The sequence below is a fragment of the Myxocyprinus asiaticus genome, chromosome 10 (assembly GCF_019703515.2).
Source record: "Myxocyprinus asiaticus isolate MX2 ecotype Aquarium Trade chromosome 10, UBuf_Myxa_2, whole genome shotgun sequence".
Taxonomy (NCBI): domain Eukaryota; kingdom Metazoa; phylum Chordata; class Actinopteri; order Cypriniformes; family Catostomidae; genus Myxocyprinus; species Myxocyprinus asiaticus.
This window is the reverse complement of record NC_059353.1, coordinates 4047614-4062584: the sequence shown is the minus strand read 5'-3', so window position 1 is coordinate 4062584 and position 14971 is coordinate 4047614. Positions and strand designations below refer to the sequence as shown.

General features: G+C 37.7%; 1 protein-coding gene across 1 annotated transcript in view; it reads right to left on the bottom strand.

Moving 5' to 3' along the window:
• Positions 1–14971, bottom strand: part of LOC127446827 (formin-like protein 2) — a 157541-nt gene that overhangs the window by 22955 nt on the left and 119615 nt on the right. The window contains exons 13-15 of the mRNA XM_051708093.1: positions 12214–12315; positions 10684–11014; positions 7825–7989 (exon numbers count right to left, since the gene is read on the bottom strand). Coding sequence (XP_051564053.1) covers positions 7825–7989; positions 10684–11014; positions 12214–12315 — 598 coding nt within the window. The remainder of the gene's footprint in view (positions 1–7824; positions 7990–10683; positions 11015–12213; positions 12316–14971) is intronic.

Below are 14971 nucleotides of genomic sequence, written 5' to 3'. Positions count from 1 at the left end.
TGGTGGCCACACCAGATACTGACTGTTACTTTTGATTTTGACCCCCCCTTTGTTCAGGGACACATTATTCCATTTCTGTTAGTCACATGTCTGTGAAACTTGTTCAGTTTATGTCTTAGTTTTTGAATTTATGTTCATACAAATATTTACACGTTAAGTTTGCTGAAAATAAAAGCAGTTGAAAATGAGAGGACGTTTCTTTTTTTGCTGAGTTTATAAAGCAAGTAATATGTTGCAGTAAGCACTATGTAAGGACTCAAGCGTCACCAAAAGCACATTTTTCACACCAGTCTCAGTGGGACTCGAACACCCAACTGGGGTGCGTTTGTAGTGTAGCTCAGTGCTTTATATACTGTGCCACTCGGCTCTCATAGCTCAATTATCTTAAACTTGCCATGTACTCTCAGATCATGGTCCTAATGAAGCATACCAAGTTTCGTTTAGATAAGACAAAGCGTTGCCGAGATTTAGCCTCACTTTCTGTTTGGCATCTTTGTCGCTGAATTCATTGATGCGTTATAAAGAAGCTGTTTGGTCTATCAAAAATATTTTGATAACTTTTGGCCAACAGTGTCTCAAGATGGCTGCCAAAGTTGTTGGAGGAGACTGGAGTGGTTGGAAACATTAAAGAGTTCACAAGCAGATGAATCAGAGGATTTATGTCTATAATCCATACGTTTCAAAAGTTATTAGCTGTTAAAAAAATAATTTTTTAACTGGTGGTGGCGCTATAGAGTTTTTCCTAGAGACACCAAATTTTGTCTGGGGTCTTTCATACCTACCCCTATCAGTGTGCTAAATGTAATAATTTTTCCTATATTTGATTCTATTGATTGCCGTAGACTTCCAGCCAGAATAAGAATAACAATAGTAAGAGAACACTAATGAAAACAATAGGCCACGTACACACTGCAGCTAAATATTACACACACAGTTGTGTAAATCACACAGAGGTATGTCTTCACTCATTCATATTTCCAGTCTTTCTTAAAAATAGCGAGCACAAAAAAAAGGGCCAAACTGATGGCATTCATGTTTCTTGTTCACAAGCCCGAGACACTGCAACGTTGCTATGGTCATCACTTGTCAATCATCGCAATTGCTGGAGTAACTCCTGTATTCCGTTCACACATGGAATTAAAATTTAGGGGATTCACTCCCACATTTAAATGTGGTTGTCACTCAGTAATCTTTGTAGTGTGTACGTGGCCATAGAGGCTTCGCCCCTTCAGGGCTTGGACCCAAATTATAACTTGCATCTGCATAGACAAAGAAGCGAATGAACAGGTGAACTCAAACTAAGTTACGCGCTAGTCAAAATGTGTAAATTGTGTTGTGAATATGCTGTTTCTTTAAAAAAATCCATTACACGTAAAATAATATCCTAAACTGTCTAAATGTGAGGAATTCACATTTGAGTAACTTCTAAAAAGTAGCTCATACTATGCTATTATCTCAGGAGCTCAGATTTTCAGGACAGTTTTCTCATGTTGTTTAATCTTACATATTAAACATATTCATCTTTATAACATCTAATAGTATATTTAATATACATTTAAATATTTAAATAATTTTAAGTAGTTTACACATTTTTAAAAATATTTGAATATTTGGTTAAAGTTTGGTTTGTTACAGTTTGATTTTAGTTTTGCTGACTAAAATTATATACCATTTTAGTCACTGTAAAATTGAGTAAAATAAATGATATTTCAAGATGAAATATTGACTAAATTTAAGGACATTTTTGTCAAAAGACAAACATTTTGTCTAAAATAATAATAATAAAACACCTGTGAACATTAACACTGGTGTTCTATGTATCAACACTCTCAGATTAAAAGTTCTCTAGTCTGTCATATCCTCATGAATATGATCATGGCAGGATATTTTGATCATAAATCCCACATAAAAATGTATTTTCAGACACTCATAGGAAAGAAAATTCACACAAGAGATCCCTCAGTCATTTTTATATCAATAATTAACTATTTTTACTAATGCAAACCTAATGATTTCCAAAATGAGCATTTTCACTAGTATTAATTCCAGTGCTGATATCAAGAATTAGCCTTATAGAGTATAGATACCTATAATTCACATCCTGCACATGATTAAATGTTGAAAGGCATAGAAAAAATCTTCATGCTCCTGAACACCTGAGAAACCTCTAAGAAATAAAATTGTTCTCTGTGTTTAGGAAGTGAGCCAGACAGACACTCATTTCTGTTCTTGGTTTTACATGAGGATGTGACTCAAATTATGTCCTAGTGTGAGAATGAGTCAGGTCTTGTGTTTTCTTTATTAAAAGCACAGTCTATGCCAGTATAAATCTCACAAAACGCTTCCAAACTAAACTCACTAAAGGAATAAGCGTATAGTGTCCAGTCCAGCTGGATGTGCAAAGAGGATTATGAGTGAAATTTGTGAGGATGTGATATTGGGCCATGCAGAGTGTGTGCAGCAGCCAAAACTGCATTCCTTAGTTTACGCAACTTTCTCCATATCTGATGATCAGTCGCCTGTAACGGCATGCCACGATGTTTCAGCATGCAAAAACAACACAATCAAACACTTACTATCACACAGCATGGTCATGGTAGTTTTAGTCTTATTGCCTTATAATCAGGGTACAAAACTAACTTTTTTACCCGACAGCCACAGTGGCTGCTGAATGCCTAATTTTACCAGCCACTTTGATTTTTCATATAGTGAATCTGCAGAGATGCGTTCAAAATGCATATTGACCAGTCCCCCTATGCGCCATCACGAGAGGTCTTCTTTTGTTTTTTGGCGATTCGCATTCTTCACGCATATCACCACCTACTGAGCTGTTTTGCAAATATTATTTATTATTTTCCTTTCCTTTATCCCTCCCTCCTTTCTTTCTTTCTCCTCCCTGCCAAGCAGATGGCGATATGCATGAAAACGTGAATCCAAAAAAAAACAAAAAAAAACAGAAGAACTCGGTCCTCTCATGAACGCACATAGGAGGGCTGCTCAAAGCGGAGATTTATAGTAAAAAAAGGACTTAAATATTGATCTGTTTCTCACCCAAACTTATCATATCGCTTCAGAAGACATGGATTAAACCACTGGAGTCATATGTATAATTTTTATGCTGCCTTTATGTGCTTTTTGGAGCTTCACAATTCTGGCCACCATTCACTTGCATTTTATTGACCCACAGAGTTGAGATATTCTTGTGTGAAGAACGTTATACACATCTGGGATGGCATGAGGTCGAGTAAATGAGATCATTTTCATTTTTTGGGTGAACTCATAGCACTGAAACAGAAAAGAATGAATGAAAACTCTTTACATGCGCGTGTTCCATGAGACACGTTTGTGCTGCACACGTAAGTGGCACAGCACCATTGAACCTCTGAACAAACAGCAAATTATTTAGTCTTTAGTTACACCGATGAACCAAACATAATGACCACTCACAGGTGAAGCGAATAACATTGATCATCTCCTAACAAGGCCACATGTCAAGGTCTGGGTAGATTAGATTGTAAGCAAACAATCAGTTCTTGTAGTCAACATGTTGAATGCAGGAGAAATGGGCAGGACTAAAGACCTGAGCGACTTCGACAAGGGCCAAATTGTTACGGCCAGACGACTGGGTCAGAGCATCTCTGAAATGGCAAGGCTTGTGGGGTGCTCCCAGTCAGCAGTGGTGAGTACCTACCGACAGTGATCTGAGGAGGGACACACCACAAACCGGCAACAGGGTGTTGGGCGCCCAAGGCTCATCAATGCACGGGGGCAATGAAGGTTATCCCGTCTGGTCCAAACCAACAGAAGGACTATTGTGGCACAAGTAACAAAAAATGTTACTGATGGTTACAGAAAATTTTATTGATGGTTACAGGAGGAATGCACACAGTCCATTGCATACTGCTGCGTATGGGTCTGCATAGCCGCAGACCGGTCAGAGTGCCCATGATGACCCCTGTCCACCATCGAAAACACCTACAATGGGCACGCGAGCATCGGAACTGGACCTTGGAGCAGTGGAAGAAGGTGGCCTGGTCTGAGGAGTCCCATTTTCTTTTACATCACATGGACGGCCTTGTACTTGTGCGCCGTTTACCTGGGGAAGTGATGGCACCAGGATGCACTGTTGGAAGACGACAAGCTGGTGGAGGGATTGTAATGCTCTGGGCAATGTTCTGCTGGGAAACCCTGGGTCCGGCCATTCATGTGGACGTCAATTTGACATGTGCCACCTACCTAAACATTGTTGCAGACCAGGTACACCCCTTCATGGCAATGGTATTCCTCTTTCAGCAGGATAATGCTCCCTGCCACACTGCACACATTGTTCGGGAATGGTTTGAGGAACATGATAAAGAGTGGAAGGTGTTGCCCTGGCCTCCAAATTCCCCAGATCTCAATCCGATTGAGCATCTGTGGGATGTGCTGGACCAACAAGTCCAATCCAAGACGGCTCCACCTCACAACTTACAGGCCAAGAAAGATCTGCTGCTAATGTCTTGGTGCCAGATACCACAGGACACCTTCAGGGGTCTTGTAGAGTACGTGCATCGGCGGGTCAGCGCAGTTTTGGTGCCACGCTAAGGACCAACAGCATATTAGGCAGGTGGTCATAATGTTTTGGCTCACCAGTGTACATTCGGATGCTATGTTCTATGTCAAATGAGGACAAAGCGTGTTTGAACACTTTCTGGTTGTGAAACATTAGTGGAACATAGTGATTGCTGAACTCAGACACCTGTGTGAATTTGAGGGGAACTGATTCATACATCCACTAAAAATCACCTTAATACCAGTTGCTTTAAAATAATTGCTAAAAGCATGGCTCAGAAAAGTCAAGTCTCTAGCATCGTCTGATTATATGCTACTTGCTTTTACATTTTCTGCTTAATGCAATGACATTTATGTTTTGGGCCTAATTTCCAAATACTTTTCGTGACCACTGTATAACTAAATTGCACTCCAAATTCAAATGCACTCTTCCAAATTCTGAACTCCTCATTGTCTGAAATGATAAACAAATCTGTTGACACAGAGGTTCTCTTCTAATCAACTTGATGTCAAACAGCATCATAGAATGGCAGTTGATGTGAACTATAGTTGTTTTTTGTGTGTTTTTTTTGTTTGTTTTTTTTCATGGGTTGAGCTTTGGAAAAAGGGATTTGTCTGTTGTGTAGTGTAGGAATACAAGCTTGCATCTCATGGAACATGTGGTCTCAAAGTTTGGCATTAGTTTCCTGTTATTTGCTGAACTCTGCTAAGTGAGGTCTAAAGAATGTTCCTCTCTGGTTTTCAAATGGTAAGGAAAAGTCCAGCAACACAGCGTCCGATTTCATGCTTGGCTTCAAGAGGAACAACAATCATAATTTGAAATGGGGCACCAGAGCCGTTGTCAGATTGTGATTACAAATTAACTGAGTGAATTATCTTGCAGACTAAAAATACCATGACTACACAAAAAGACAGAAAGTAAACACAACACGACACACTGCAAACCTACAGTACAGTTTGATGGGTCCCTCTATGGCAGCACAAATAACCAGAGAGAAAGAGTTGGTTAGGAGAAGATTAAACAAAACCAGTTTTCAAAGATTTCCAAGGAAGCTTTTCCACTAGATTACAGTTATCTAAACTAACAGACAACAGACATCATTTATTATAGGATCCTAAATGCAGATGATAAAGATAAAACATTAATATGACTCCTAAGCATTTTAACCCCTTAAACTCTGCTGCATATTTTGGCTGCTGCTTGAAATTTTTTACACCCACATATAAAAGATTAACTTACACACATACAGTTAAATAATTCAAAATACTGGACTAATTTTACTAAAAATAAAGGAAAAAAGGATAATAATATATGAAATTGTACATTTTTACAATCTTAAGATGAACAAACATTTATTTTTTTATTATCCTGTCTTTGAAAACCTGTGGTTCAGGCTCTGTTTGCTCTATGTCCCTATCAGTTAACTTTACGGCTTTCACGATTACTCAATTTAATTCAATTAATCAATTTAAAAATGTTAAAATTGACAAATCAGAAATAAGTCAGAAGTGACGAAGTCCACGGACGAGGGTCTGAACACATAACGACAAGAGGTGACTGCTGTATAAGAGCATTTCACCTAAGATTTGGAAAATAAATAAATTGAGATGTCTGTCGGCCTGAAAAAATATAACTTCACATCAGCAAAGCAACAGCACTTAAAAAGAAGCCATCTAGTTTTCACAGACCTGCTGGATACAGCATGGTAAGTTCACTACGTAGGCTCCATGCGATGTGTGGTGTTTCTTCCAGATGTGGGAGAGACATTTGTTCCTTTGTTCGTGACACGCTGAACTCATTGGAATGCACTCTAAACCTATTTATCTACACAGTCGTTTGCAATATAGGCCTTTATGAAGCAACATAAAATAATGAAATTACTCCGTCGGACTTGATTGAAGTTTCACACGCAGTGACGGATACACAAACAAATTCTGCTCAGTAAATCTGGGTGAATCTAGCCTACAAGTTGAATGTAAATGTGATCTTCCTCCTCACATAAATTAGATTTCATGATGATTAGGTTTACAATAGTTCACAATGCCCCATTTCCTATAGTATTTTATAGGTTATGGCCATTATCACAGAAAAAACTCAATGTGGGAATCTAGAGAACTTTATTTACTTTTAATTCAGTCAAAGCTCAACATGAGTCTATCGTTAAAGCCACACAGCTGTGCATCATGCACCCTGCAGACGCAATATAAAAAAGGTTTACCTGAGGGTGTCTGTTGGCTTTAGATATCGTTTACACAATTGTTTTATGTTGTTATTCAATCATCGAGTACATCAAAACTTAAGCTAATGAACATATTTTTGCCAAGAGTGACTTTACCTCAAGAACATTATGCATTCTGAGTTATTAATTTTTCACAATCAGAATAATCGATAGTGACAGCCCTAGTTCATTCCCCTAGATGGCAGCAAGAACTGAGAAAAATAAATTTTCCTCTATCACCTTTTTTTCACAATAAACAGATCTGAAATGCATGTGGCACTCTAACGCAGCTGAGCACTCGCCATGTGCTTGTCCATAGACATCCAGTTTATTTTGTGACCCCACGCACTTTCCCTACTGTTTCGTTGAATATCTCGGCCTCTGAGTGGACTAGAAGCTTTATCTAGGTGTCGTTGGAAAACTGAGATCCTCAGTTTAAATCATTGATAGTTTAGAAAATGTTTTGCCCATGTTTTTTTTTAACATGCTTTTTCTTATGAACTGCATATTTTGTTTTGGACATCCGAGACACTGAATAATTTACCCAAACAAGCTCACAGGCATGTCTCATTTTGAATAAAACAGTCCAAGGTAAGAGCTGATATAGAGTTTGAGGCTTATGGGGCAGTAGCCACAAACTCTATGGGGTTCAGGTTTCAATATATCAATTTCCAACTATGAGAAATTCCAGAGTTAAGGTTATGATGCAAGACTGCTTCAACACATCAATGATTAAGTTGAGCCTGTTCAGACATTAGACCTGTTACAGGAAACTAAACAATCAGTCTGAGCTGGAATGATTGTTATCTGTTGTATCAGGAGACAGTGTGACAGTGGCTCCAAAGACCTGCAGCAGTTCTGAACTCATGCGTGAACCTCAAAGATCAAACCACTGCTTACTTAATTCTTTTCAAGAGTTTTAGAGGTGTATGTGAGTCCAAATCACTGGGGATTTGGTTTACTGAATCATATTAGGAGGATGTAGTTATAGTTTTACAAAAAATATTTAACAGATGTTATGGTCTGAATCATAGTGTATAGAAGGTGCAGTTACCTGCCAGCCCTGAGTTCATGATGACAGTGGGCGATCCACAGCCAGGAAGAGGTGGTGCCATGGGGGGTGGAGGAGGGGGCAGCGGGGCAGATATATCCACAGCAGGGCCTGGGAGAGGAGGAGGAGGTGGAGGAGGTGCAGGAGCAGCCAACATACTGTTTGGTACTGGAAAACATTAGAGAAAGAGATATATTAAGTGAGATAATAAATGGAAAGATATGTGATTTTCAATGAAAGTCTCATTTACACCAAGAGTATAAATTCATAATTCCTGTCACTAATCTACTCTAATCTACACTAATCTCTCAGCCTCAGATGACACACCCATGGACCATTCACTGTCTATCTGATTATTTTGGGTGTATCGTCCAAAAATGGTATGAGCTACAGTACCTAAAAACAGCAAGCTCCAATCTGATTGGTGTGAATCAGGTTTTTATTAGTCAAATGGAAATCATTGTAGCAAATCAAGTTGTGTTATCAAGTTTCCAGTCTCCCAAAATAAGCACTTCTGAGGAAGAACTAATTACTGGATTTGCCATATTTATGTTTTCTGAAGGTTGACTGAGGGTCTGGCCCATGCCAGGAATACAGTAACAGTAACTATTAATTTAGCCTGGCTCCCAGAGAATATGCATTTATATTGTACTGCATTGATAGATGGATGGATGGATAGATGGATAGATAGATAGAGTTCCAATAATTATCATATACATACACTTAATCATCTATTAGCCATTTGATTCACTCCTTATTACATCAATTCTTAACGAACAGACAGATTTCATTGCATGATTATTATTTGTACTTTAATATTACTGTTGTTTTCTTTCATGGTTCGTAAAAGCAACCGTTGATATATTTTATAGTTCTAATCATTAATTATTTAGATGTACAGTACTGTGCAAAAGTTTTAGGCACTTGGGAAAAATGTTGCATAGTGAGGATGTCTTCAAAAATAATGCCATAATTAGTTTTCATTTATCAGTTAACGTCATACAAAGTTCAATAACAATAAAAAGAAGCTACATCAAAATTTGTGTGACCACCTTTGCCTTTAAAACAGCACCAATTCTCCTAGGTACACCTGGACACAGTTTTTCTTGGTTGTTGGCAGATAGGAGGTTCCAAGTTTCTTGGAGAATTCACCACAGTTCTTCTATCTATTTAGGCTGTCTCAATTGCTTCTGTCTCTTTATGTAATCTCAGACTGACTCGATGTTCAGTGGGGGGCTTTGTGGGGGCCATGACATCTGTTGCAGGGCTCTCTGTACTTCTATTCTATTCTTTTCTATTTGCAAAAGTAATGTTTGGCAATCTAACATTTATATTTCCTATTGACACACTAAAGCTGAAGATATAAATAACCATCTTAAGACAAATGTTTTCCTGAAGCATCTTATGTGCCTAAGACTTTTGCACAGTACTGTATATTTTATATATTTTAAGTATTACTAATTCAATACTCCTTAGTCATCCAAGACTTTTGCTCTTTCTCGACTTGGTTTGTCCCTACTGTTTTGCTGACGGTGAGCCCCGCATTCCAACCAAGGCCACAGGAAAGGCTGCGGCGAAGATAATTCACAAGCTTCCCTGTCTAAATTATCTAGTTGTAGGCTTGTTTATAGTTAATTTTTAACATGTGAACCTCTGACACCTACATACAAGTCTGCTAAACCTATGATGAGAACTCGATTAATATTATGGCTACCTTATTGTTGTTTGCACAAAGGCGGAAGAAAACTCCCAGTAGAAGAGGATGATTTACACTAATCTGTGCTGCAGCGTCCCTTGTAGTTGAGAATGCAAAGCGTACTTCGACTTACGACCTGCCACATTTTGGAATGCAACAATGCAAGGGATAGTTCACCCAAAAATGAAATTTTTGTCATCATTTACTCACCCTCATGCCATCCCATATGTGTATAACTTTCCTCCTTCCGCAGAACACAAAGATTTTTAGAAGAATATCTCAGCTCTGTAAGTTCATTCAATTCAAGTGAATGGTGGCTAGAACTTTGAAGCTCTAAAGTAGTCCATACAACTCCAGTGGTCTTCTGAAGTGATATGATAGATGTGGGTGAGAAACAGATCAATATTTAAGTCAATTTTTACTATAAATTCTCCTCCCTGCCCAGTAGGCGGCGATATGCACAAACAATGGAAATTGCCAAAAACAAAAGAAGAATGTGAAAGTAGAGATTTATAGTAAAAAATAAATTAAATATTGATCTGTTTCTGACCCACACTTATTATATTGCTTCTGAAGACATGGATTTAACCACTGGAGTATTATGTATTCCTTTTATGCTGCCTTTATGTGCTTTTTGGAGCATCAAAGTTGTGGTCACCATTCCCTTGCATTGTAAGGACTTAAAGAGCTGAAATATTCTTCTAAAATATCTTTGTTTGTGTTCTGCAGAAGAAAGAAAGTCATACACTTCTGGGATGGCATGAGGGTGAGTAAATGATGAGAGAATTTTCATGTTTGGGTGAACTATCCCTTTAAAAGGCTTTGTGAGATTCATCCAGCAACTAAACAAGATATCCTTGAACACACCTGTATAATTCATTTTGCTATCAGACTTAACTCTGATTTCATATTATCCACCCCAATATATCAAACGATACGAATACAAATTGTAGTTAATTGATTCACATGTCGTTCTGATGGTCACTTCCTATTTAAGTGGGTGATTCTTGGTCAGAATATGCTGCAATGTGGACCAGATTTTAGGCCGATAGTGTAGATTGATCTGTACTGCTACAATTCTAAATGAGATTATTTACTAAAGCACACTCACTAAGAGTTCCTGACTAACACATGTCCAATACTGAGAATCAAGACTTGTTCCGCACCTGTCGCAGGCATCGGAGGAGGAGGTGGGAGGGGCGGTTCAGGCATGGGCATGCTGTGTGCTGCCCCGTTAGCCACACCCTCAGAACTGACCACACCCTCACTGGACACCCCAGCCACCCCCTCTGCACCCCGCAGATGTCCATTCCCCTGCAAATGGGATGTGAGGATTGCAATGTCCCCATCTCCTTTCTTCTGGATCTTGATGGTTCCCTGTTTCTCCAGCTCGTGTATCTTCTTCTCCAGGTTACTCTGCCTCTGAATGGCCTCATCTTTCTCCTTCACTATCCGCCGCAGCGTGTGCACCTGAGAACTGGCGTCTTTATACACCTCCTGTGTCCAAAGTACAACAGGAACAGGAAGTGAACACCAACAAAAGTTTTTTTTTTTTTTTTTTGCAGAGAATTAAAAGCACCTGTAATTATTTTTTATTGACATTTTCTTGATCGGACCATGTTAATAGGGAATCAACAGGTATGGTCCACCATAAAAATACAATTCTTTCCTCATTTATTTACCCTCATGGTGTTCCAAACCTGTATGACTTTATTCCGTGTAACACAAAATGAGGCACCAGGCTGAATTATAAACCTCAGTCACCATTCACTTTCATTTATGGAAAACAGACACAATTAAAGTAAATGGTGACCTTCTGCCTAACATCTCATTTAGTGTTCCACGGAAGAAAGATAGTCATATGGATTTGGGACAGCATAATGGTGAGTTAATGACAGAATTTTCATTTTTGGGTAAAATATCCCTTTAAAAATGTTTCAAGTCAACATTCAACAGCATTTACTTCCACAATGAGTCATATTACCAAGTGAATTAGAAAAAAATATAGAGTGGGACTTCAGGATTTCAATTCCAATTGGGAATTGATTAGACAGTAAAAAGTTTGCATTCTATATGGGAAAAGAAAGACTGCGTTACCTACAACAGTAGCCTAAAACAATTCTTTTTGACTATCGGTTAACATTATCTAACAGCCTGCATAGCCTCAATGATGTCAGCAGAAAAGGAAGGTTGTTTCAGGGGCGAAGCTAGCTATTTTATGGTAGATTATGAAGTCAAACTTTTTTCTTTTTCTTTGGAATAACATGCACCAATGAATCATTCACAAAAAGACCAGGGCTGTGTATTAAGAAAGTAAATAGGTAAATAGATTTTGATTTAATGTCGACTGTCATGGGAAGGTTTGCATCTACTTTACCCCTGAATTTTTTATTTTTTTTATAAAACTGAGTAACATTTAATAGAAGAAAAGACTCAAGTCAACATAGACTAATCAAAATAGATCTTTCTTATAAATAAAGGTTCAAATTAGACAATAAGAACCTATAATAAAACACCAATCAATTCAAAAACCCTGTACAAAAGAAAAATGGGTTCATTTCTGAACCTCAGGTGCTGTAAAGAACCATTGAAGAACCTTTATGTTAAAGAATGTATGGCGTTTGGATAGTGAGATGAGAGCAACAGGACAGAAGATTTCCTCATGATGTAAGTGATGTAATGTTTTTTTTTTTTACCTGAATAGACTCCAGCTCTTTATTTCTGTGCATGAGTTGTTTCTCCAGCTCAACGATCTTCGCCATCGCCTCATTCTCTGTGTCCTGCAACTTCTCCGTCAGCTACAAATCCACAACATCAACAAGATATAAGACTCCAGCTATCAAAAATATTAGCTTTCTAAAACGTTGAGAAATTAACTTTGCGCTTTAACCATTTTAAGCTCTAAAGGTGTTTCAGTGGCATACCCAAAATTAAAGGCTTATAACTAATTAAAATGCGTAATAAAAAATTAAAAAAAGAAGTGTTTTGTATCACTGTAAAGAAAACTTTTCAATTTTTTTTTAATGATATAGATTATGATACATTTTAAGACTCTCAGCCTAAGAAACTGCTGAAATGTTTGTCTTATTTGACCTGATATATCTCTGGATGTAAATAAGGTGGCTCCAAAACTGCTTTTGTTTTTGTTCCCAATCATGTCAACTGTATCTGAGAAAAATGCTGTGTTGATATGACAAAGCAATCAAAAGTTACTGCATTACAAAAATAATTTATCATAGTGTCCAAAAACGTCTCCATGTGTCTAAAAGCCTCTCCAAACAAATAAAACATAATAATTGTACATAAGAACTAATCCCCCAAGTATTGGTATGGGATATTTTAAGTTATAAGCGAAAATGTGGCATATAAGCAACACCAACATAAAATATTCTTAGCTATTACTCGCTATATTATATATTCCAACGACATATAACACATGGATATTTGATCAGTTTGATGTTTTTACTAATTGCAATAATATGTACAGTGAAATTTTTGTTTATAAATTACCAAATGATTTTTGTACTAAAAAGTCATTGATTACAGTAATTCATTACTTTGTAATGTGATTACACCCAACATTGGCAGTATGTTAATACACAAAGTGTAGGCTGAGGTGTGCAATACACTATAAAAATCAATGTCACACTGAGGAGGAAATGACCTCATGGCAGCCAGATGGCCCTATTGTCACAAAACGTCAAAGGTCAAACTAAGATGGGGCCCTCATGTGAGACCACTAGCTGATCATGTTGCATTTTCAAAAGGTGTTTTGGCGTGCCTCTATCGCTGCTTGTGAGCCTTTTATATTTATCAAAATATATTAGAATTTTTATTGTACAGATCTCTCTTGTTAAAAAAGCCTGATGTCATGTACTGCAGGTAAGAGGTTGGATTTGGGTGTGTATACTGGAAAAAATCATTTTGTAACTGAATATTTTTGTCATATTTTCCAGTAAAAATATCTAAATATCCTTAAAGCAAGAAAAATTACTTTAGAAGCAGAATGACTTACGATATTAAAGGGTTAGTTCACCCAAAACTGAAAATCCTCTCATGATTTACTCACCTTTAAGCCATCTCAGATGTGTATTACTTTCCTTCTTCAGCAGAACCGAAGTGAAGATTTTTATAAGCCCATTTCAGCTCTTTTAATCCATACAATGGAAGTAAACAGGTGCCATCAGTCTGCTGGCTGTTTGACAGTCCAAAAGGAATATTTAGGCAGAATAAAAGTAATCCACACGACTCCAGTTGATCTATTGATGTCTTCTGATGCAAATCGATAGGTTGGTGTAAGAAACAAATCGATAATTGAAAACTTTATTAACAAAAAAAAAAATGGCTTCCTGCCAGCAGTCGACGCATAAGTGACATAAGCACATTGGCGTGTTCACGCGAGAAGTCGGAAGCGCGCACTTTGTATATACAACAGAGGAACGAATGTCACGTGAGTTAGGTCATTTCAAACACCAATCCTGCGCTGGCCGGAAGCAATGATTTGAAGTTAAAAACTTTTTAATTATCCTTTTGTTTTTTACACCAACCTATCGATATGCATCAGAAGACATCAATAGATTGACTGGAGTCGTGTGGATTACTTTTATGCTGCCTAAATATTCCTTTTGGACTGTCAAACAGTCAGCAGCCTGATGGCACCCGTTTACTCGCATTGTATGGACATACAGAGATGAAATGTGCTTATAAAAATCTTCACTTCGATTCTGCTTAAGAAGGAAAGTAATACACATCTGAGATGGCTTAAAGGTAAGTAAATCATGAGAGAATAGGCCTGTTGCGATTATTAAATAACCGTCTGATAGCGGTTATTTGATCAAACCGATTATTGGGCATTCTAATTCCAATCATATTTTAATGCCCAAATAAGGGAATTTTAAGCAAATATACTGTATAAATGCAACGAACGGCACGTTTCTGTGTTATTCAGTTGAACTCGGAGTCCGAGCGTCACTGAGCTGCACCGTGGAGGTCAACCAGCTCCAGTCCGGAAGAGCACGCAAAGTGCATCTCAAGTGTTCTGATGCGTGCTGTCAGTAGACGCTCACGCCAAACTCTCGCGAACAAGTATAAACTGTGATAGTGAATGCAAAGTGCTCCGGTTTCACTTTAAATGATCGCGTAATGGCAAATGTTCCTGGTTCATACACGCAGTGACACAGAGGAGACGCACGCTTACTCTATTTCTGTGGAGTGATAAAAGGTTTTGTTTCATGACAAATAAGGGCTCGTGGGTTTAATCAGAGCATTAAAATAACATGTGAAAGTGAAGAAATTAGGACAGAAATAGTTTACTATTGCATAATATAATAAAATATTATATATAGTCAAATACATATAAAATACATAAGATGTGACATCTTATTATTTGTTATGGTTGCCATTATTCATAATGACTATGTTCTGCTACACTTAAATAAACTAACTAACAAATAT